Source organism: Aspergillus ibericus (assembly GCF_003184845.1).
Source record: "Aspergillus ibericus CBS 121593 unplaced genomic scaffold BO80scaffold_5, whole genome shotgun sequence".
NCBI classification, from domain to species: Eukaryota; Fungi; Ascomycota; class Eurotiomycetes; order Eurotiales; family Aspergillaceae; genus Aspergillus; species Aspergillus ibericus.
The window spans coordinates 791452-812315 of record NW_020292103.1 but is presented as its reverse complement, the minus strand read 5'-3'; the positions used below and the strand labels follow the sequence as shown (position 1 = coordinate 812315).

Here is a 20864-nt window from a genome sequence, read left to right as displayed (position 1 = left end):
TTGGGAAGATTCGCGAATAAAACACCAGATACTGAGTTTCCGATGACGCATGTCAAAGGAGTGTTCACGGGCAATAAATCACCTCGAAGAGGGCGGAAGTTGTTAACAAAGGAATAAGAAGAAACCCTACCATTCCATCATGTCCCGCTGCCTGGCGGCGGTACCAGTCCTCTTCGTCAAATCCAAGTCACCAGTTGCATACTCAACGGCGCCGTCCCTCAGGCCGACTGCCTTGACGAGCCCGCCACTTACATCATTAATAATTTGGCTAAACCGGAGTCCAGTATTGACACTACAATGCGTACTGGCTGATTCGCAGTGAGCGACCAATGCAGCTGCTGTCTTGAAGATGCGAAGACACCCAGGACACCTGTCAGGCACAGTGAGTCGGATGAATATTGGAAGTGTTAGAGTGCCAGTCCTTCAGATAAAGAACTTACTGCAAGCTCCTCTTCCCATTAGTCTTCTCGATGACATGTTCCTCGAAATCCTTGGAAGTCAAAAACTCGTCTTCACAGGGACAGACAAACTTTCCGCGGAACGTATCGAAGAAGTTCATGGGCTCCCAGGTTTTATCCAAAGTGCGAATAGTATGTCCAGCGTCAACCTGACTCACGCCGTGAGAATTGGAATTGCGCTGCCTTGACGATCCGACAGCCGATGGGGCCCTTCCGTTGTTGTTATTTGAAACACCCGGGTTGATCGAAAGTCGCCTTATCTCAGGCAAAGGATCCTCAGACGTCACGCTCTTTCCAGCGGCTCCCTTTCTGTCCTTGAATGCGAACGAGGGAGATAAAATTGAGCTAGGATTGTTTCTCTGTTGCGAGGTCGGCGACATGATCTTATCATTGCCATGATCCATGTCTAAGAGACTAGCAGATGCGTTGAGCTTGACACCGCCGTCGACCTCGTCCGGGCCGTCGGGGTCAGGGAAGACCAAACCACCTCCTTCGCCAGTTCTCAGTGCTTCTCTGATGAGGAGTCTCTTGGATTGTTCGTGAAGCAGCCGTGTCATGGGAATCTCGTCACACTCGTCATCTTCAACATGACGTACCAAGGCACCTGCCTGTTTAAATTTCTGTCCACAGCCGGTACAAGCCAAGTTCTGCGTAGGACGATGATACTGTAGGGAGACCAAGTAGTTAGCAAGAGTCAAATAACAGCGGATCTGGGGAAGGCCGGTACTTACCTGGCGTATGTGAGCATCGCGCCCACCCTCACTGCGAAACTCCCTGCCACAGACAGCACAAACAATATGCTTATCGCTTCTGATCTTGTGCAAAAGGAGGCACTCTTCATCGTGGAAATCCATGTCACATCGGCTGCAGTAGTCATGGTCGATAATCTTGTGTTGTCTCATGGCAGGCATGGAGTCGAAATGACGACCGCAGTTATCAAACGTGCAACGCACCCGAGGGGAGGCTAGGACGGGCATCTTGAAAATTACGAAATAGCAAGATAATAGGGCGCTCAGATGATGATGACTGTTTGGGGTAGAAATTATCTGTCGACAAGCACGGTAGGGTAGCAAAATGTAGAGGGGTGGTGGGTGAAGTCAGTAGGAAGAGTGAAGGGGAGGTATTTATAGACGGCGGAGTCTTCCTAAAAAGCCAGAGAGACTGGCTGTCGGCGACCCGCGGTCTCTGACAAAGCAATGCACCAGCGTTCAAGGCATCGAGCCCGGCAAATTGCTCTCTACTTCTTGATCAGCTAAAGGTATAAGATCACTGAGTCAAGCATTCAATCCTAAAGTGAAGACCGCAGAAACTACCGACCGTTTCCTACCAATAACTCACTACTGACAGATGGGAGACAGCAAGAGGTTTTCATAAACATCATCTACAGAATTATCTACCCCCTCATCCCGACACTTATTCGCTTAGAACCTCGAAAACGGCAGCCTGCGAACGTCAGCATTTTTCAACAACCACGATCCCAGACAACTCACCACTTTCCACGCAGTGTGATCACAGCCCAGTTATTCCCATCTTGATCCGTCTCCTTCTCCACCTTGGTTGAGAAGGAGATAGCGCTCATGATACCATCGCCGAACTTCTCATTCAACACAGCCTTGTACGCATACCCATAGTTCTGCACAATCTCGTACAAGCGGTAGATTAGCGGCTCCTTGGGAGGCATCTCGACGGTACGACCACGGTCGGGGAAACCACTGAGCTTTTCTTCGAGCAGGTCGCGCGGAATGTCGAGGAGCGATGCGAGCTTCTCAATGTCTTCGGGGGAGGCCTTGGCTTGGCCGTAGAAGATGGCGGCGGCGGCCACTTCATTGCGGCCAATATGTTGGGCAATTTGCTCGAAGCTCAACTTTTTGGTGGCCTTCGCTTTGAAGAGGGTCTCCGATGCGGACGGGAGGTAGGGGTGTTGGGAAACCTGTCATTCGAAGCTGATGAGCTCGGACGCCTGATTTGGTGCCGGTGGCGGGAAAAGTGGGGGTGCACTTACGTCGACAGTTGCGAGAGACATGATGGCTATAGTTGGATAGGTGCTGTAGCTGAGTTATGTAGAAATCGATCCTTAAGGGCAGGATTAATATCGAAGCGAGAAATTATCAGATGGCGCGATGTCATTCTTAAATAAGTGGTAGTGGACCGCTTTCTCCAACTCTTGTGCGGGGTACTTGCCGTCTCAAGTCTCAACGCTGTGCGGCTGCGGGGCTTGGTGTGAGGGGCAGCATTCATAGAACGCTCGCATCTCAGGGATTTCCTATTCTCTAGCTTCTCGGCCATAGAGTAATAGCAGGTCTTTAGATTACTATCATACCGGGATGCATCGAGAGAAGATACGGTGTTGTTGCTGGCTATCCGCAATCCTGACAACGTGACGCCTTCAAGATAAGCTGCTGCGGGGCATCATCCGAGGTCGGATCTCCAAAGATATCGCCCCAACAATAATTGTTCATGGTGAATTCCACCTCTTGAACTATAAAAAATATAACAAGCTGTTCTACGCATATTAATTATGTCAATCATTCCGTAGGATTTGCTCTCTAATAGGTCAGGATAACAGGACATATTGTATGCAGATTAGTAGTAAAGTAGATCGGCATCCCTGGTACCAGTTGTTGGAGCCAAAGCCGGGAGAACGAAACAGCAAGGAGAGCAGATGATACTGTGCCGCCTTAGCACCTCGAAAGTCTGGCATCAGCGAAAGGTTCATCACGTGCCAGTGCGGGTGTGGGGTTCCTCCGCTTCTCCGCAAGTCCACCGGTTCAACCGAGCTCACAACCCGCGTATCAGTAGAGCTGGAAGCGCTGCAAGGTCGCAGAATGAAGCGTGCCTCTGACTCTGGGCAAGAGACAAATGGCTCGAGAACCCGCCCTTGCCCCGCCTGTAACAAGACTTTCTCAAAGGCCGAGCATCTCACTCGGCATCTCCGCAGCCACACCCAGGAGAGACCGTATGCCTGTACTATCTGTGAGAAGGTGTACTCACGAAGGTCAGTTACTTCATCAAAGCCATTGCATTAACACTGATGATTGCAAGTGATGTGCTGCGGCGACACGAGAAGAGCCACGACAAAAATCACCAGAATACTTTGTCACAGGCCCGATCGATGTCCAGAACGCCTGTTCGAGTGTCAGAAGACCCAGCGACACATACAACTTCGTCCCAAAAGGCACCAGTGACACAGGAAGCACTGAATGATGCCTCGCTGTTAATTCCGACCGTACCAAACCCGATATCTAGCGCTAGCGAACCATGCGACTCCCAACCCACGGCGGGGATGAGCCTGCACGACTCCATGCTGGAGGTAGATCCCAACACATGGTTCTTGGGGGCAGACTTCGATGTGAACGTCTTGGACTTTTCAATTTCATCTGCGATATCAGAATGGGCGCAAATACCTCCCACACCAAGTATGTTGGGCCCTGTTGCCCTGGAAGAGCCACGGCGTTCTGTACTGGATCAAGAGGAATCGCACCCAGCAGACATCGTGAGGAAAAGGTGGTTTACATGTCTGTCTCCGCCAGAATCAAATCGGACTGTCTATCGCAGCAATGGTAGTGCTGGTGACTTGCCTCACCAGGGAAGGATCGATGCCGATGATAGCTATAGGGCTGGTCTTTCCCAGAGGTTGAAACCTCGCATACACGATGAAGCACTTCCGTCTGTCGAACAATTGAACCTTTTCGCGAAGCTCTTCTTTAGTCGGTTTCACTCCCTATTTCCTGTCATACATGCTCCGACCTTTCGTCCGACCGCAGAAAATTCCTTGTTATTCTTGTCTATTTGTTCGATCGGCAGCCTTTTCGTTGGATCGTCCCATGCCGTGGCACAAGGGCTCCGAATCTTTGAGAGGCTGAATAAAGCAATCTTAGCTTCGTGGGAGTCTATTCTGGCGCATAGTCGACCGGATGCCTTGTCGATGGTCCAAGCGGCCATTTTGGGTCAGACGTATGGAATACTATCGGGAAGACCCAAAGATCTGGTTTTGGCCGATGTCCTTCACGGAACCGTTATGGGATGGACGCGGGAATCTAATAAATATAGCGCCCCTGAACATCCTATCGATATACGGATCGACGATCACGAAGCAAATGAACAGTGGCACCGATGGGCAGAAGTGGAACAACGAAGACGGGTGGAAATTGCGTTGAACATCCATGACGCAGAGCTCGCCAGCTTGATGCACCATGAGCCGATTCGCAAACATAGGTTCGCCCAATATCCAATACTCGCCTCTGAAGCTATGTTCATGGCTCCAACAGCAGCCAAATGGGCCGATATATACAAACAATCATATACCGCACCTAGAATCGGTTCCGACCTCCACTTCTACAACGCTGGGTATGATTCAAAATTTGCCGTGTATAGTGTCCTGGAGAGTATCAATGCATACGTTATCGAAGCTCGCATATCGAATAGCTTGACTGCATTCAGGTCGGAGGAGCTCTCTCGGTTGTTGGTGCATTGGTGGCGCAAGTATAGCCTGCACTTTCAGTACGAGGAAGAGGACCCCTTCAGCCTTCCAGTCTTGTGGCATTCTATTTATATGTCTTTATACACTGATATGGACTTGCTGGAGCGAGCAGTTGGCCGTAATGGCTATTCAGCAGCCATCAAGTCTCACGATACTGTCTACGCGTGGGCATGCTCCCTCAATGCTAGCAAATGCTTGGTTCATGCGCTATTGATCCAACGTTACCTTGAGAGGATGCGAATATCCTCCGAGCCTGCAATACACGTTCCTGGGGCTCTCTTCTCTGCCGCTCTTGCATGGCTCTGCTTTACGAGAATCGGGCTACGGCAGTCGATCGATCTCAAAGCTTTCGACGCCCCGGAGATTCAGCTTTTGGGTAGCGAGACCGCTCTGCAGGAAGCACAGGGACAAGCATTTGGGGACTCTGCCTTTGCAGATGTGAATCATCTACACCGACTGATTGATCTGCTTCACCGGTTTGGACGCTGGACAATCTCGAAAACCTTTGCAACTGTTCTATGCACCGCCCTGGAAGAAGTTCGGGAAGAATTACAATCTTGACCACGGAAATAAGCCCGGATAAATGCATGATACTGCGAAGAAGTAACCCCAGGAAAGAAAGCGTGGCGACCGAGGAAATTCTTTTCCGTCCGTTGGCGGGTCCCGCAAAAATGTGGGATGTTGCGGGGTGGCGGGGTGACTCAATAGATTGACCGCAGAAAGGGTTTGGTAATAATGACACAAGCATTATGAGAGCACTCCCTGGACTGACATGCATATACACATTGTCCGATTGGCGCAATACACGCCTCTCCTGCATGATACTTCAGTTTCCACATACCCAATTCCACATAGCCGGCGTGATCGCCCCCAGACATTCCCCCTTAGTGGAATTCATGCAGGATCTCAAGCATCACTCGCTCTTATTCGGCCTGTGGGGTTCCCCGCATGATACCTGGCCAACATCCGAGTCAATCTGCCGTTCGCCATATACAATATAAATCTCTGTGCATCCGACCGAGTTGAGTCCAAGAAACTGAACAGGTCCGTCGCATATTCAAGATGCCCGTCTTTACAGAATTTTCCTCCGAGTCACGAGATCTTCGTGTTCTCCCTTCCTTTGCTCTTCCATTGCCTCGACTCACTCCGCCTTTTGAGCCCACCAGAAACGATGGAGTTGAACGATATGAGGTGGTGGTTGCTGGGGTAAGCTGGATGCTGTGCCTTTCATGATAGATATACACGAACAGGGGATGCTAATATCGCATAGGCCGGACCGGCGGGCCTCATGATGGAGCTTTTGCTGGCCAGATATGGGTTGGATGACGCTTCCCTACTATGCATTGACTCCAAGGCAAGCACCCTAAAATCCGGTCAGGCAGATGGTGTTCAACCCCGGACGTTGGAAGTGTTCAAAACACTTGGCATTTCAGACGAGATTGAGAATGAGGCGTGCCAGATGTGGCAATTTGCCTTTTGGAAGACTTCTGCAGACGCAGCAAAGACCATTGAGCGCAAGTCCGTTGTCCCAAATGTGGTACCGCCAGCCCGCTTTCGCTATGAAGCTACTATGCACCAGGGCCGGATCGAACGAATCATGGAGACCGATCTGCTGCGTTACTCCAAGAGAGGAGTGCAGAGAGATACTAAACTGCTTCATGTCCAGATTGAGGAGGATGACCCGGAGTTTCCAGTTCTCGCTGAGATCGAGACTGGCGGCGTCAGAAGAGTGATTCGTACCAAACACCTCATTGGTGCCGATGGAGCACACTCGGCGGTTGGCAAGTGCATGGGGTTGAGGTTGGAAGGCCAATCGCTGGATCATATATGGGGCGTCGTGGATATGGTTGTGGATACGAATTTTCCAGACATCCGCAAACGGTGTGCTATTCATTCTCCTGCTGGCTCTGTGATGGTCATTCCGAGAGAGCGGATCGTAACGGGTGAGTATCTCACTCGACTCTACGTACAAGTGCCAGGACTGGCAAAACCGGATAGCGACGTGACACTGGGGAGAATCTCCCCAGTTTCGAATCTCGAAGATGCCAGGATACGCCGAGGCAAGGTGACACTGGAAGGAATCCTGAAGCAAGCTTCGGATGCGTTCAAGCCATATTACTTGAGACCGAAAAATGCAACTGTCGATTGGTGGGCCGCTTACCAGATCGGCCAACGGATCTCGCCCGAGTTCTTCGCGAAGGACTCTGCTGGAGTTCCCAGAGTATTCATTGTCGGAGATGGTATGTTCACAGCATTCAGTAGCAATTTCGACCGCTAACGTCTATAGCCTGCCATACTCATAGCCCCAAGGTACTGCCAATGACTATTCTCATGACTAGGCTAATCGTCCTTTAGGCTGGCCAAGGAATGAATGTGTCCATGATGGACTCCTACAATCTTGCCTGGAAGCTAGCCTACCACCTTCATGGCCTCACTCCGGCTTCCGAGCAAGGGAAGCCGGACCCCCTTCTCGAGACCTACCATCTGGAACGGCATGCCAACGCGCAGCAGCTGATTGACTTTGATCGCAAATTCTCTACCATCTTCTCCGGTCAGCTAGATACAGAGGAGTCCGGCATGTCCCATGCGGAGTTTGTGGAAACGTTTAATACCGGCAACGGCTTCACCAGCGGCTGCGGGGTGGAATATGCCGAGAATATGATCGTTGTCAGGGAGGCAAGCCCCGTTCATGGCGACGACTACTTGTCTGGCATACTCCGACCGGGCAGGCGATTGCTGAATGTGAAGTTGAGGCGATACGCAGACGGATGGTGCCGGGACATCCAAGATGGTCAGTATCAGCCCCACTGCCTCTTGCATCGCTAACCACGACCATACTCAGACCTGGCATCGACCGGGCGGTTCCGTATTCTGACGCTCACCTCGGACGATCTCCTCAACGCTCACGGTGTGTCCGCGCGGGCATTGCATAACGTGACCGCATTGCTGGCAAGGTTCCCGATCGGCGTCATTGAACAGATTGTCGTCCACCCGCAGCTCTCAAATGACTTTGAATGGGACAGCATTCCTGCGTGTGTGAAAGAACAGGCGGAGATGCGCTTTTACAACGGACACGACGTGGAGGACGCCTACACGATCTACGGGGTGGACCCTGGTCAGGGGGCAGTGGTGGTGGTACGGCCGGACGGGTATGTTGGGATGGTCGCGCAACTGGGTAATGTGGACCGAGTCAAGGAGTACTTCTGTCGTTGTATCCGAACGACCGAGGAAGTCGATCTAGGAACCGCATGTTGAGTTCAGGTGGCCCCAGGCCGAGATTTGAGGCACACGGCACCTTAACCGTGGAATTCCGAGGTCGTCCCGTGGGACAGCTGGCGATTCACGAGGACAGGTGGCTGAGGCTGCCAGCCGAGGGATCCGCCTGAGCCACACGCATCCCCCATGCATTGGGGGAGGTTTGATGTCATGTGTCAGGTGTAGCACCGCCAGCGGGACGGAACTAGAGCCGACGGAAGGAGGAAATTTAGAATGATTTTAATAAATTCACAAGGCTTGACCGCATTTTCGGCCAGAATAGTGAGACGAGACGAGACGCTTGGCGTGGCTGCACCGCCACCGGGCGGCATCTCGCCATCCCCACTTGCCCGGCAGCTGCAGCCAGATCCAAATTATCTCCAAGTAGATCATAGACGTTAAACAACACTAGCCGATAAAGACTAGAAGACATGTCGGGCCAGGGCTCGGAGGAATCCCAGCCTTATTGCCATGCGGGTGATGAGATTCGAGAATGCACCGGTCGGGATTAATGGCAGCCTAAAAGTGGATTCACGGTGCAGCTGGTGTGGTCTGGTCTGGTCTGCTCGTGTCTTGGGAGAGGCGGGGCACGTCGTCAGACGGGGTCTTCCTCTGTCTCCCCTCCACTCCACTGGGGCTGATCTCAGCTCCTTTCCCCATCCTACTAATACCACTCCTTGCCCCTCCCTGGTGACGCCTTCAACTTTCTGATCCTCTGTGAGGATTCTCTGTATTACCCCTTTCTGTCTCCTATCTTCTGTACTGTCCTCTCTACCATGACTCGCCCCGAGGACGACCTGGCATATGGCCAATACCACCAAGACTCCGCTCGTGGAGCTTCTTCCGACACCGCCAGGGGCTTTGTCGGGGACGCCTTCAAGAAGCTGAAGCAGTCGTACAAGCCCCAATCTCCGCAAGGCTCTTCCCAGCAGTCTCAGCAATCCCAACAATACGGAGTAAGTCAACCGATGGTTCCCGATCACGGCCCCGGTACTAACCGAACCAGACGTACCAGTCCCAAGGCTCCCAGTCCCAGCAATACCCCGCGAATCCCACCCCGCAACAACAGCAGGCCCAGAAACCCCAGAAGCAGGACAAACTGTCGGGCTTGTTTGGCAAGCTCGAGGAGCTGGGCAACGAGGTTGCTCAGAAAATCGGCACGGCACTCGATCCCCAGGCCTATGCTGAGTATGGCGCACCGAAGCCGCAGGCGGAGAACCGGTTCGGGAGCTTTGCTCCCCCGCGTCAGGGCAACGAGGTCAAGTGGCATGTGGATGGTTGCGCGTACTTCTATGCCGTCTCCGAGGCGTTGGAGAGTGCCAAGGAATATATCTGGATTTTGGACTGTAGGTGCCCACGAGTGGACTTTAGGTTGCTGGATGAGGCTGACTATGACTAGGGTGGCTCTCGCCAGAGCTTTACCTGAGACGCCCCCCGGCGAAGAACGAACAATACCGGCTGGATCGGATGCTGCTGGCAGCGGCGCAGCGGGGAGTCCGGGTGAACATCATCGTGTACAAGGAGGTGACCCAGGCATTGACCCGTATGTTTGAGACCTGTTTGCGTGAATGATGAGCTAACGAGTCTAGTGTCTTCCCACCACACGAAGCACCACCTGGAAGACATGCACGAGAACATTGCGGTGTTCCGCCACCCCGACCATCTTCCTGACCGTCAAGAATTGGCGGCTTCCATCAGCTCTTCCCTCCAGAGCTTGTCTCTCGATGCCGGAAACCTTGCCAAGATGTCAGAGGACGCCATCAAGGGTATCTATGGTATGCGCGAGGACGTAATCCTGTACTGGGCACACCACGAGAAGCTTTGCGTCATTGATGGTCGCATTGCATTCATGGGTGGCCTGGACATGTGCTTTGGCCGCTGGGATACCAACCAGCATGAGTTGGCCGATGTGCACGGCCAGGATCTGAATGAGATTGTTTTCCCGGGTCAGGATTACAACAACGCCAGAGTGAGTGACTTCCACGACGTTGCTCACTGGGAGCAGAACCAGCTGGATCGGAAGAAGACTTCTCGCATGGGCTGGTCCGATATCTCGGTCAGCTTGCACGGTCAGGCCGTTGAAGATCTGCGGAAACACTTTGTTCAACGGTGGAACTTTATCTATGATTTGAAGTATCAGTCACGCAACAACTCGCGGTATTCCCGATTGACATTGTACGGTCGGCCTCCCTCGGGTGCCCAGCAGGGGCCCCAGGGTGGTCAGGGTGGCCAGAGTGGTCAAGCCCAGAAACCGCCAGCGTCGCCCCAGCCCGCGAACGCTGGTCCTGCAGCACCCAGCTGGCAGCAGCAAGCAGCGCCGCAGCCTGGAGCGAACCCGGGCCCTCCCACCCCCAGCTGGCAGCAGACATCTCCGCAGACGAGTGGCAATACTGGCCCAGCACCCAGCTGGCAGCAACAGGCCGCATCGCAACCTAGCGGCCACCCTCAGACGCCCAACTCGGCTGCACCTAGCTGGCAGCATGCGTCTCCACAGTCTGGCCATTCAGCAACGGGCAGTCACGAAAAGCCCAGCTGGCAACAGCAGAGCTCTGAACCTCCCGCTTACTCGGGCCAAGGTGCCACGCAGCACTACACTTATACCGGCGATTCGTTCCCTCCGCCGCCTTCTGGTGCTCCTCCCGCCCAGAGTTCTGCTCAATCCCAGTACCAGCCCCAGCAGACTCAATCCCAGTACCAGCCCCAGCAGGCTCAATCCCAGTACCAGTCCCAGCAGGCTCAATCCCAGTATCAACCCCAGCAGGCTCAATCCCAGTACCAGCCCCAGCAGGCTCAGACCCAGAGTCAAAACCAAGCACCTTACTACCCACCTCCCCCCGCTCAGCAATTGCAGCACTCGCAAACTCGCGGTGTCCAAGAGCACCACGGTGGATATGCTGACTCCGAGAGAGGCTTTGGCCGTCTGCGTGAGAACTTCATGGGCTACAGCAACACTCTGCGCGGCGAATTGGCAGGACAGATCCACCAGTACCAGGATCGGTTCTCTGGCCACGCGCGCCAAACCAGTAGTCAGCCCCGGGGTGGTATGACCTGTCAGATCGTCCGGAGCGCCTCGAAATGGAGCAACGGAACTCCGACCGAGCACTCCATCCAGGATGCCTACGTTGCCATCATTCGCAACAGTCAGCACTTTATCTATATCGAGAACCAATTCTTCATCACGGCCACCAGCGATGCCCAGAAGCCTGTGGAGAACAAGATTGGCGCTGCGATTGTGGAGCGTATTCTCCGTGCTGCTCGGGCTGGTGAGAAGTACAAGATTGTGGTCGTGATCCCGTCGGTCCCCTGCTTTGCTGGTGACCTGAGCGATGAGTCCACCCTGGGCACCCGCGCCATCATGGAGTTCCAGTACAACTGCATCAACCGCGGAGGCAGCAGCATCATGGAGCTGATTGCCAAGGAGGGATTCAACCCGATGGACTACATCCGGTTCTACAACCTGCGCAACTACGACCGCATCAATATCAGCGGCCCCTTGAGGGAGGCTGAGCAGCGTAGCGGCGTCAATTACGAGGATGCGCGGAAGCAACAGGATGTGGCGACCGGTGGCCCTGGCGGATATGGCCCGGGTGCTCCTCGGGCGGCATTCGACACCACCGCTCCTTACCAGCAGTACCAACAAGCGGCCCAGCAGGTGTCGAGTGGCAAGTCTGCTGGCAAGTGGAACAGCGTGAGCAGCTGCTATATGCTCAATGGCGAGGACATTCGCAATGTCCCTTGGGACGGCCCTGCCGAAGCTGAGATTGATGCTTTTGTCACGGAGGAGCTCTATGTGCACTCCAAGGTATGTTAATGTGGACGACATGACGTTGCAGAACTAACAATGATAGGTCATGATCGCTGACGACCGCGTTGCCATCGTTGGATCGGCCAACCTGAACGATCGTTCTCAGCTGGGAACCCACGATTCGGAAATTGCTATTGTCATCGAGGACTACACGCCTGTGCACTCGCGCATGAACGGTCAGCCATGGACTGCCAGTCGTTTCGCTGCATCCCTGCGTCGCCAGCTCTTCCGCAAGCACCTTGGTCTGCTGGCACCACAGGATCCGGAGCGACCGGACAACAACTTTGAGCCGGTGGGAGCTCCGAACACGCTCGACTTTGAGTCTCCGGAGAGCCAGATCGTGGCCGATCCGCTGGCGGACACTCTGCACAGTATGTGGAACACGCGGGCTCGGACGAACACCGAGGTGTTCCGGAAGGTGTTCCACTCGGTTCCGGACGACACAGTGCGCAACTGGGCTACCTACAAGGAGTTCTACGGATACTACTTCCACAATGCCGACAAGCAGGCATACGGCGAGGACGAGTCGAAGCCTGCTCGGTACGGATATGGTCATGTGGTCCGGGACGACTTTCCCCCGGGCCCGGAGGGAGTCAGACAGGTCAAAGAACTGCTTAGCCAGGTCAAGGGGACCTTGGTGGAGATGCCTTTGATGTTCCTGATCGAGGAGGATGTGGCGAAGGAGGGATTGACCCTGAACGAGTTGACGGAGCCGATCTACACTTGATCTGGATGCGTTACGAATTCTTTCTAGTTCTCGTATAGGACATAATTTGATTCCTTTGGTTAGATTGGATGGAATGTACTCCGTAGGATTGATTCTTTGGGTAAGTTCGATGGAATGTACTCTGTAGGATTGATACTTTGGGTAAGTTCCGACGGTGTAGTTTTGGTTTTCTTGATATTGTTCTCGAGAACAATACTAAGCGGCGGGTGTTGAGTGGACGCCACAACGTGCATTTTTGACTTTGGCTCGCCACGGGACCGAAAGTATGCAGATGGGTCTTGCGCCAACCGTGATCATTCTCGCACTCAAAGCTTCGATGTCTGGACGATCTAGACTAGCTGTGGCTGAAGTGGTTATGGAAGATTAGAAAGTTTGTCAGGTTGACCAGAATGTTCTGCATTGCATTGATACTGGCCACAATCTTCAGCCTCCAGGGGGCGATATTCTCTTCCGTCTCGCAGTCAAGTCTGATACTCATTATCTGTCGTATTCGTGGTCCCAAGTCTGGTAGAATCGGTTCCACCCCCAGGAACAATATGAAGCATCGGGATCATTCGTCGTCCATTCACGGTGGCTTCGGAATCCTGACAATCTCAACACGTTCTCAGTGGTGTGTTTCTCTCCTTTGAGGCGTATCCATGCACACTAACAGACTCATCTGATATCCCAGTTTACCTCCTCCAATGGCAAGGTATCTCCTTTGACGAGTCGACCTCGTGCCACAGATGAATAAACTCGATCAACCTACACGCTCTAGATCGCATCCAGGTTCTTGCCTTGCCTCCATGAATGCGAAGTCTACATCTGGTCAACTGAAAGGAATCCTAGCAGAACATATGAGGCCAGAAAGTTATTTAAACGACCTCGAATCCCCCGAATCCAGTGTCTTTTTTCTTCATCACAAAACAAGCATACAAAAAGATATCTTTTTGCAACGCACTCGATCAATCATCATGTCTCCCTACGAAGTTGCTAAGGACTCTGTCTCTTGCGGTAACTACTCCATCCCACACCATCCCATCTCTCCCCACTCTGCATTCACCCTTACATCAACCCAAACTAACAGTATCTAGCCGGCTCCCCCGGTGGCGGCTGCGTTGTCATGTAAATGACCGCACCTAACCCGAGATAAAACCCCGATTCCTCCCTCATTTGCAAATTACAACAACCAACCAACCAACAACCACCTCAACCACTATCAATATCCGTCTCGAACACCTCGACCCCCATGACATTTTATCTCAACACCACCACCTCCTCCTCCTCTTTGCTTTAAACATCACCCAAAAAACAACACCAAAAACCAAAAAAAAAGGTGGGGAGACGTGCAACGCAGTTGCACGTAGCAATCAACTCGCGAACGAACCCATCATCAAATTTTCATTTTATCATCTACGGAACCCGTCCCATCTAAATGTGATATTCTGCGCTCTTTTGATATGATGTGATATAACCTGTGGTCGAGGTGACTGTTCGAGGAAGAGTGGTTTGGTTTTCTACTTGGTTGGTTCAAGGACTGGGGATGGGGATTCGGGGGTCATGGATTGGTTGTTTTGGATGGGATTTGGGGGGATTATATACGATTAACTAGAGTCAATATTTATATTGGGTTCTATATTTTTCTCCTAGTAGATCTTGCAAAGCAGTGGGATACCGACAATCCGTATGGAGTACGGAGTACTCAAAATGCCGATCTTCAGCCCCAAGAAGAAACCATGGAGCTGTCTGGCTACTACTCACTAGTAGATACTATGTCTTTAGTGTCCGGGCTGCCGATGGTCCCCGAGATCCCTGACAAATTACAGAGGGGACTTTCTGCCCAGGAATCGTAGGCACGGGGTGCAACATGATCAAGTAGATACTAGTCCTCAAAAATAAGCAACTATAATTGTACTCAGGTCGCCCAAAGTCCATCACTCAAACTCAGCTCATCTCAAATACCATCACCCATTGCCCAGTCCTCCTCTCCACCAACCAACAACCAAAACCAAAACCAACACAATGAACCTCCTCACCACCCTCCTCATCACAGCCCTAACCTTCGCCATCTCCGCCCATGCCACAGACTGCACAGCAGGCCTAAACTACTGCGGCGAAGTCGGACTATTGTTTGTTGGGGTAGGTTGTACGGAGTAGGGGGGGTGGTTTAGGGGTTGGGTGTTAGGGGGTGGGTGTTGGGTTTATTTGGTGTGTGGGGAGATAAACTATACTATCAAAGATTGAATATTTTGTTGCTGCTGGATTAGCTGCTTATTCTGCTGCTGGGGGTCTTATATGTGTAGTTTGGAACAAGGAAGCTAGATACAGTGTACATATAGTGGGAATGTATACATCAGATACATGACTATCTCTAAGGATTGCATCTGAGTTGGAACTGAGTGAGGTCTCATCTGTTTGCCTGGCGTATAGCCGACTCATGTACATGGTATAAACTGGCACCCCAGACCTTCCCGCAAGTCCGAAATGAGACACCGAATCGACGGGTTCACCTCGCCCGTCAGCTTCTCCAACTGCATCACTTCCTTCTCAATACTGTTCTCCGTATCGCGGAGGAACTCCCGTGTTGCCCGCAAGGCCCCGCAGTCCGTAAGCAGAAGCATCAGACAGTTGTAGTTCACGGTAGAGCCGCAGGAATCACCCTTCCAATCTCGGGAGCACAGGCAGTGACTGTTCTTGCTGGCTTCTTTGCGGTCAAACAAGAACTTCGACACTTCCGCCCGGCTTTCGGGTCTCGCATTGGCGAGTTGAATGATGGGATAGGAGAATGCTCGCTCGTCGCCGCAGGATACCGCCATCTTTCTCTCCCGGTTCGTGAAAGAGAGGTAGTCCTCTTTCACACGAACAAACCGCGCCAGCAGCTTGGCCAGGGGCACAAGGTCGGGCTGGTAGCCACACATGCACCGTTCTGCTTGCAGGAGCTGTACGAGGATGGTATACAGCGATCCGGTGGTATCATCGATAACCGAGAGATACTCGGTCTCAGAAGGCACATAAGAATTGAACATCCAGTTCAGCTCCCGGCTCTGCCCCGCATACAGACGGTTGAATCCTCCCAGGAGGATATCAGTCGCCAGAGAGGGGTTGCTCAGGGTGCGCGCATCCGTCATCGATTGGATAAAGGTGTAGTAAGCGCTGTTGGTAGCTTGGGAAGTGCCAAAGATGGTATGCGCTGCGCCTTGGTTGTATCGCTGGGTGGTGTCGGCGTTGATATCCGACAGAATAGTGGTAGCATTGTGTAGTGACGTGACGAGAGAAGAGATACATTTGACGGTTGCAGCAGGCGCATGGGTCCATGCGTTCAGGGCAGAGGGGGCTTGGTTGAGGATTTGGACCGAGGGTGAAGGTGGTAAAGAGCTGATGTAGCTGGTTGGAGCAGTCAAGGCTGCGGCTCCCTCTTTGTCACTGTAGCTGCCTGAGAAAGTCTGAGTAGACGAGAGGGAGATGTTAGACGCTCGCGAACTCAAACGTGTCAATTCCGTTGTAGACCATGAACAGGAACTGGTTGAAGAGGAGGAAGCCCGCCAGTAATTGTAGCTTGCCATCACCACTCCCGCGGCTTCGATCCAACGCCGCAGACGCATCGACTCCGCAGGATACTTCCAGTAGAGCTCCGCCCGGAGAGAGAGATAGCGCGTCTCCAGTGCGATGATCTTGCTCCGAAGGCATTCTCTTTCCGTATTGACGGCGAGACCTCCCATCCGGCTAAAGTCCGTTTGGCACCCTCCCGCCCCATTCGCATTCCAATACTCGTCAATCAAGATCAGACATTCATCAACCACATTTTGAATGTCCCGAAGGAAGCTGCGGTCCCCATCGCTAAGTCTACGGGCGATGGAAAACTCGAGGATAGGCCATAGCGTCCTACCGTTCCTGTTAGATAAAAGGATCCTAGATCTGGGAGCTGACGAGGCCTACCTAAGTGGAGAACTCTTCCTGCACCCAAAGCCCATTGGTTCTGCTGCAAAGGCCTTCCTGAAGAGGTCAATCACAAGCATACCATGCTCACGATCGACCTGAACGATTTCAGTGAACACCTCGGAAGCCAGTGTTCGCAGCTGAGTCTGTTTGCCCCCCGAATCCTTGTTGCACGCGCCAGAGCACGAACAGGAGGATGCGATAGGGCACGGATCGAGACATCGAGTCAACATTTCGTAGATTTCCACTCTGCTCTGCGGGCCATATTGATCGCAGAATGCTACTCCATTAGCGTTCGATCAAGCTGAGGAAGAGGGTAAGTACCATCACACAACTGGCCCAATTGAGCCAGTCTCACAGATGTAGCCAATCTATCTGGCAACGCCTCTGCGAGAGCCAAGGCGAACAGATTGGCCCCAGAGGTTCCCGCAAGAGACATCAAGTTGCTGGAACGCATACCCAGGTTGGTATCCCAGCTACAACCGAGCTTTTGTGCGGCAGTGTTGGCGATTTCGCTGTATCTGCTAATCCTCACAGGGAGGGTGGTGAAACTGCCGAACTTGCGCACTTCGATCTCATCAACCGTAGTTGAGTGGATCCAGGTTGTTTGAAATTCCATGATGGGCGATTGGCAATTTGACTGAACGATGGTGAGTACTGAAAGCTTGTGGTTGTGCGAGGAGCCGGCTCTTATATCTTTTGGCAAGGGACTTAAAGGCAACAATGGTTGTGGTGCATGATGCAGGCTTCGTCATCTATCGTCGGTATAACTATGCATAAGTTGTCCCATTAATCTGACTGTTCACCGAATCTGCGCCAAAGCATATCCGATGTGCGCATTCCGTTGGGGCGGGTTCTCCGGAGACAGATCAGATCCCGTATGATTCCTTGAATGCTATCAATAGCCTCTGCATATGATATCTGATTGTTGGGAAAAGCTATTTTTACTTCAGATAGAATTGTAGCTTGTTAGAGAGCTTTAATATGTCGGGATATTTTCCATTCTCGTGTTGCCTGTCCGCCTGGCAAGCTGATGTTAATTCCCCGTGAATAGGTTTTCTTCGTAATGAAGTCTGTTGGGCAACTGGAGCAAAATTAAGGAACTCCAAACTGGTAAGGTAGATGGATGGATCGCTTCATGGAGTTCCTCGCGCAGTGGACCCTGTCCAACATTCTGCTTGCTGTAAGCGCAGACATCTCCATGAGACGGTTTTAGGCCAATGGACGGTGTACTCAACCTCCAGCTTGATCCCCGATTCTACGGTCAAGCCAGAGCATCGGAAGCCAGCCACCGTTAAGATGCATCTCGATCCCGCTGTGTAGTCCCAGTAATATGCACATCTTCAATAGCCGAATAATGCTGAGCCACAGGGATGAGATTCATCAGCGCTTGTGAGTACTCGCTGCATCACGATGGAGAATGCGGGCTTCGTGTGCTTCACCAGATCCTGGAAAGCAATAGCTGCCGACTTGCAGCTACTCCTTCTGTTTTGTTTACCAGCTTCGTTCCCCGGTGACTTTCTGTAGACACAACTCATTCGCTCTTTGCAAGGCTTTCTGGGTGAAGAACAATTGCAGGAATCTATTGTCTAGCCCTTGCTCTTCCATCAAAAAGCTTCAGTGATGCTGGAAGGCTGGTTGAATGACGAGACTGTCACTCCTGGGTGCTGGAAAATTCGGAAGCTTGTCGCCCTTTATCGATGATCCCTAATCCCCATGGTGATTTAATACACTTAGGCCTATAGTTTGCACTTGGGTCCATGTCAAGCAGCACGCTCTCTTCGAACCACGCAGGTTACCCTGGGGCTCATCGCTACCTTAAAGGGAGCCACTTCAGTTCCAATGTTGGTTCAAGTGCTGATTCACTCGTCCGCATACGCAGGAGTGACGGCCATTCCGTGCGAATATATATAATCTTGTGCCCTTGTGTACAGTTCGTCATTTGCTCGCTTCGTGATCCTAAATGCGATAAAAGTCGGCCTATTTGGAACTGAAGTCAGCGGGTTTCTTTGAGGGAGAACAAAGCATCGATTAACGGCGGCCATTACGAGAGAGATGACGCAGATCCATCTGAGGGTGTAAGCATCATGCGACAGTACCTTTCGTAACCATATAGCCTGGAAATTTTGAGTCGCAACAGCTGCAGGATATATAGCATCCTCGATATGCTCAGATCAACCACGGTCAAGTCAAAAATGTACGCCAGTTTGATCTCAATGGCAGCATCTCCGCATCTGTTCCGCGGGGCTGGGACCAATCACACCGTCGGGATGCTTTCTTTAGTGGCCGGGTAGCGTCCAAGGTCCTCCACCGGCCACATAAATATGGGCCTGTCCATTATCCTTCCCATCTACTCCGTACACAGTTGACTTCACCACCGCCAGGATGACCACCACCATGACTTGGCTGGGTCTCTTCCTGTTGGCCGCCTTGTGTGTCGCAGCCCCCGAGCAGTATGTGATGAGAGTGCCCACCCCCACCACAGAGCCGGACTGGTTCAAGACACGACCACAGAGCTTCCAAGGTATGGTATGGCCCTTCAACCTCTCTCGACATGCTTTACTAAACCGCGCAGGATACACAGCTACCGGGGCCGCACCTTTCCTGGCACAGACAAATCCAGCTCCCTTCGGCAACCCAGCAACCTACACGGTCAATGATCCGCTCGAAACATCCCAGCCTATTCACGGAGGCGAAAACCGCAACATCTTCCACCACATGGGAAACCTGAGGTGAATATCCTCCTCATCTACCTCCCAACCCGCTACTAGATAGCTTCTAGCCCCTACTACCCCCGAGCGGACGGCTTCGGCGTGGATGAATACGTCCGTCCCAAAGGCTCCAACATCACGCAAATGCACCTCCTGCACCGACACGGCTCTCGCTATCCCAGCAAGGAAGAAAGTGACCGACTCGCCGACTGGGCCCAGGACTTTGCCAACGCAATCGCCCACGGTGCCGTCTTCAAAGACGAACTCGCCTTCCTCCACGACTGGTCCTACACTCTCGGTGCCGCAATCCTCACCACTCGAGGAAGACAAGACCTCTTCGACAGCGGCGTACTCAACTTCTTCAACTACGGCCATCTCTACACCGAGGGAACCAAGATCGTCGCGCGCACCACCACCCAAGACCGCATGCTCAAAAGCGCCGAGAACTTCCTCTCCGGCTTCTTCCACCTCGACTGGGACCAACACGTTAACCTCCTCGCCATGATCGAAGAAAAGAACTACAACTCCTCCCTCCAATCCATCAACGCCTGCCCCAATGCCATCCACATGTCCTTCGGCGACTACGTTGACATCCCCCTCAAAAAATGGAAAAGCCACTACCTCTCCCACCGCACCAACCACCTCAATCATCTCTCCCACAAATACACCTGGACCATCAACGACAGCTTCAACGCCCAAGCCCTCTGCGCCTACGAAACCATCGCCCTCGGCTACAGCCCCTTCTGCGCCCTCTTCACCTTCTCCGAATGGCAAGGCTTCTCCTACGCCTACGACATCACCTTCGCCGGCTACTCCGGCTTCCAATGTCCCATCGGCCGCGCATCCGGCATCACCTGGGTCGAGGAGTTTCTCGCCCGGGTCGAAAACCGCCCCTTCTCCACCCCGGGATCCTCCTCCGCCGCAAACCTCACCCTAAACACCAACCCAATCACCTTTCCCACCAACCAATCCCTTTACTTCGACTTTGCCCACGACAACATCCTCGTCTCTGTCCTCACAGCGTTCGGATTCCGCCAATTCGCTGACCTCCCTATCCCGGACTTCCTCACCACCTCCTCCCCCTCCACCACCCCCCATGACCCCCCAACCACCCACTCCTTCCAAACGTCCAAACTCATCCCCTTCGGCGCCCGCCTCAACATCGAAATCATCCACTCCCCCCACCAAATCTCCCCAAACAGAACCCACACCACCACTAACCCGTACCTCAAAGACACCCCAGAGACAAAATACATCCATTTCCTCGTCAACCAGCGCACAGTCCCGCTCCACAGTAGCTTTCCCGACGAGTATTGTCCCTATCGAAGCGACGGATGGTGCGAGTTAGATGCGTTCTTGGATCTCCAGAGACAGAGTCTGGAGAAGGCGAAGTGGGATTATTCGTGTGTGGGGGAGTGGGAGTTGGGGGGTTTCGGGGAGGTGGGGGATGGGATACCGCTTGATTCTTGGGGAAAATTATAATTAGGGAGAAGTGGATGAGTTCGTTTTGGTT

General features: G+C 52.7%; 7 protein-coding genes across 7 annotated transcripts; 4 read left to right on the top strand and 3 right to left on the bottom strand.

Annotated features, from left to right (window-relative positions):
- Positions 1 to 126: 126 nt before the first annotated feature.
- BO80DRAFT_490974 (putative C2H2 finger domain protein) lies at positions 127 to 1537 on the bottom strand (the record flags this gene model as incomplete). The annotated part of the gene is made up of 3 exons (XM_025723669.1): positions 1190 to 1537; positions 441 to 1123; positions 127 to 370 (listed from the first exon to the last, which is right to left on the bottom strand). Exons 1-3 carry the CDS (start codon positions 1433 to 1435, stop codon positions 127 to 129), a joined length of 1173 nt encoding a protein of 390 aa, XP_025579137.1. The 5' UTR covers positions 1436 to 1537.
- Positions 1538 to 1718: 181 nt separating this feature from the next.
- Positions 1719 to 2564, bottom strand: cyn1 (putative cyanate hydratase). The gene is made up of 3 exons (XM_025723668.1): positions 2461 to 2564; positions 1949 to 2388; positions 1719 to 1901 (listed from the first exon to the last, which is right to left on the bottom strand). Exons 1-3 carry the CDS (start codon positions 2479 to 2481, stop codon positions 1880 to 1882), a joined length of 483 nt encoding a protein of 160 aa, XP_025579136.1. The 5' UTR covers positions 2482 to 2564; the 3' UTR covers positions 1719 to 1879.
- Positions 2565 to 3251: 687 nt separating this feature from the next.
- On the top strand, positions 3252 to 5593 carry BO80DRAFT_209238 (uncharacterized protein). The gene is made up of 2 exons (XM_025714292.1): positions 3252 to 3453; positions 3501 to 5593. The coding sequence occupies exons 1-2, from the start codon at positions 3284 to 3286 to the stop codon at positions 5497 to 5499; spliced, it is 2169 nt and encodes a 722-aa protein (XP_025579135.1). The 5' UTR covers positions 3252 to 3283; the 3' UTR covers positions 5500 to 5593.
- Positions 5594 to 5908: 315 nt separating this feature from the next.
- On the top strand, positions 5909 to 8281 carry BO80DRAFT_209226 (FAD binding domain protein). The gene is made up of 5 exons (XM_025714291.1): positions 5909 to 6144; positions 6209 to 7178; positions 7226 to 7248; positions 7294 to 7729; positions 7781 to 8281. Exons 1-5 carry the CDS (start codon positions 6001 to 6003, stop codon positions 8191 to 8193), a joined length of 1986 nt encoding a protein of 661 aa, XP_025579134.1. The 5' UTR covers positions 5909 to 6000; the 3' UTR covers positions 8194 to 8281.
- A 401-nt stretch (positions 8282 to 8682) lies between these two features.
- pld2 (putative phospholipase D (PLD)) lies at positions 8683 to 12725 on the top strand (the record flags this gene model as incomplete). Its single annotated transcript, XM_025716591.1, has 5 exons — positions 8683 to 9149; positions 9200 to 9539; positions 9593 to 9736; positions 9783 to 11995; positions 12042 to 12725. Exons 1-5 carry the CDS (start codon positions 8970 to 8972, stop codon positions 12723 to 12725), a joined length of 3561 nt encoding a protein of 1186 aa, XP_025579133.1. The 5' UTR covers positions 8683 to 8969.
- A 2303-nt stretch (positions 12726 to 15028) lies between these two features.
- On the bottom strand, positions 15029 to 17296 carry BO80DRAFT_461848 (uncharacterized protein). The gene is made up of 3 exons (XM_025722477.1): positions 16965 to 17296; positions 16641 to 16920; positions 15029 to 16586 (listed from the first exon to the last, which is right to left on the bottom strand). Exons 1-3 carry the CDS (start codon positions 17257 to 17259, stop codon positions 15140 to 15142), a joined length of 2022 nt encoding a protein of 673 aa, XP_025579132.1. The 5' UTR covers positions 17260 to 17296; the 3' UTR covers positions 15029 to 15139.
- A 1708-nt stretch (positions 17297 to 19004) lies between these two features.
- On the top strand, positions 19005 to 20833 carry BO80DRAFT_399338 (histidine phosphatase family protein; the record flags this gene model as incomplete). Its single annotated transcript, XM_025717468.1, has 3 exons — positions 19005 to 19164; positions 19216 to 19372; positions 19423 to 20833. Exons 1-3 carry the CDS (start codon positions 19026 to 19028, stop codon positions 20831 to 20833), a joined length of 1707 nt encoding a protein of 568 aa, XP_025579131.1. The 5' UTR covers positions 19005 to 19025.
- Between the last annotated feature and the right edge of the window lie 31 nt (positions 20834 to 20864).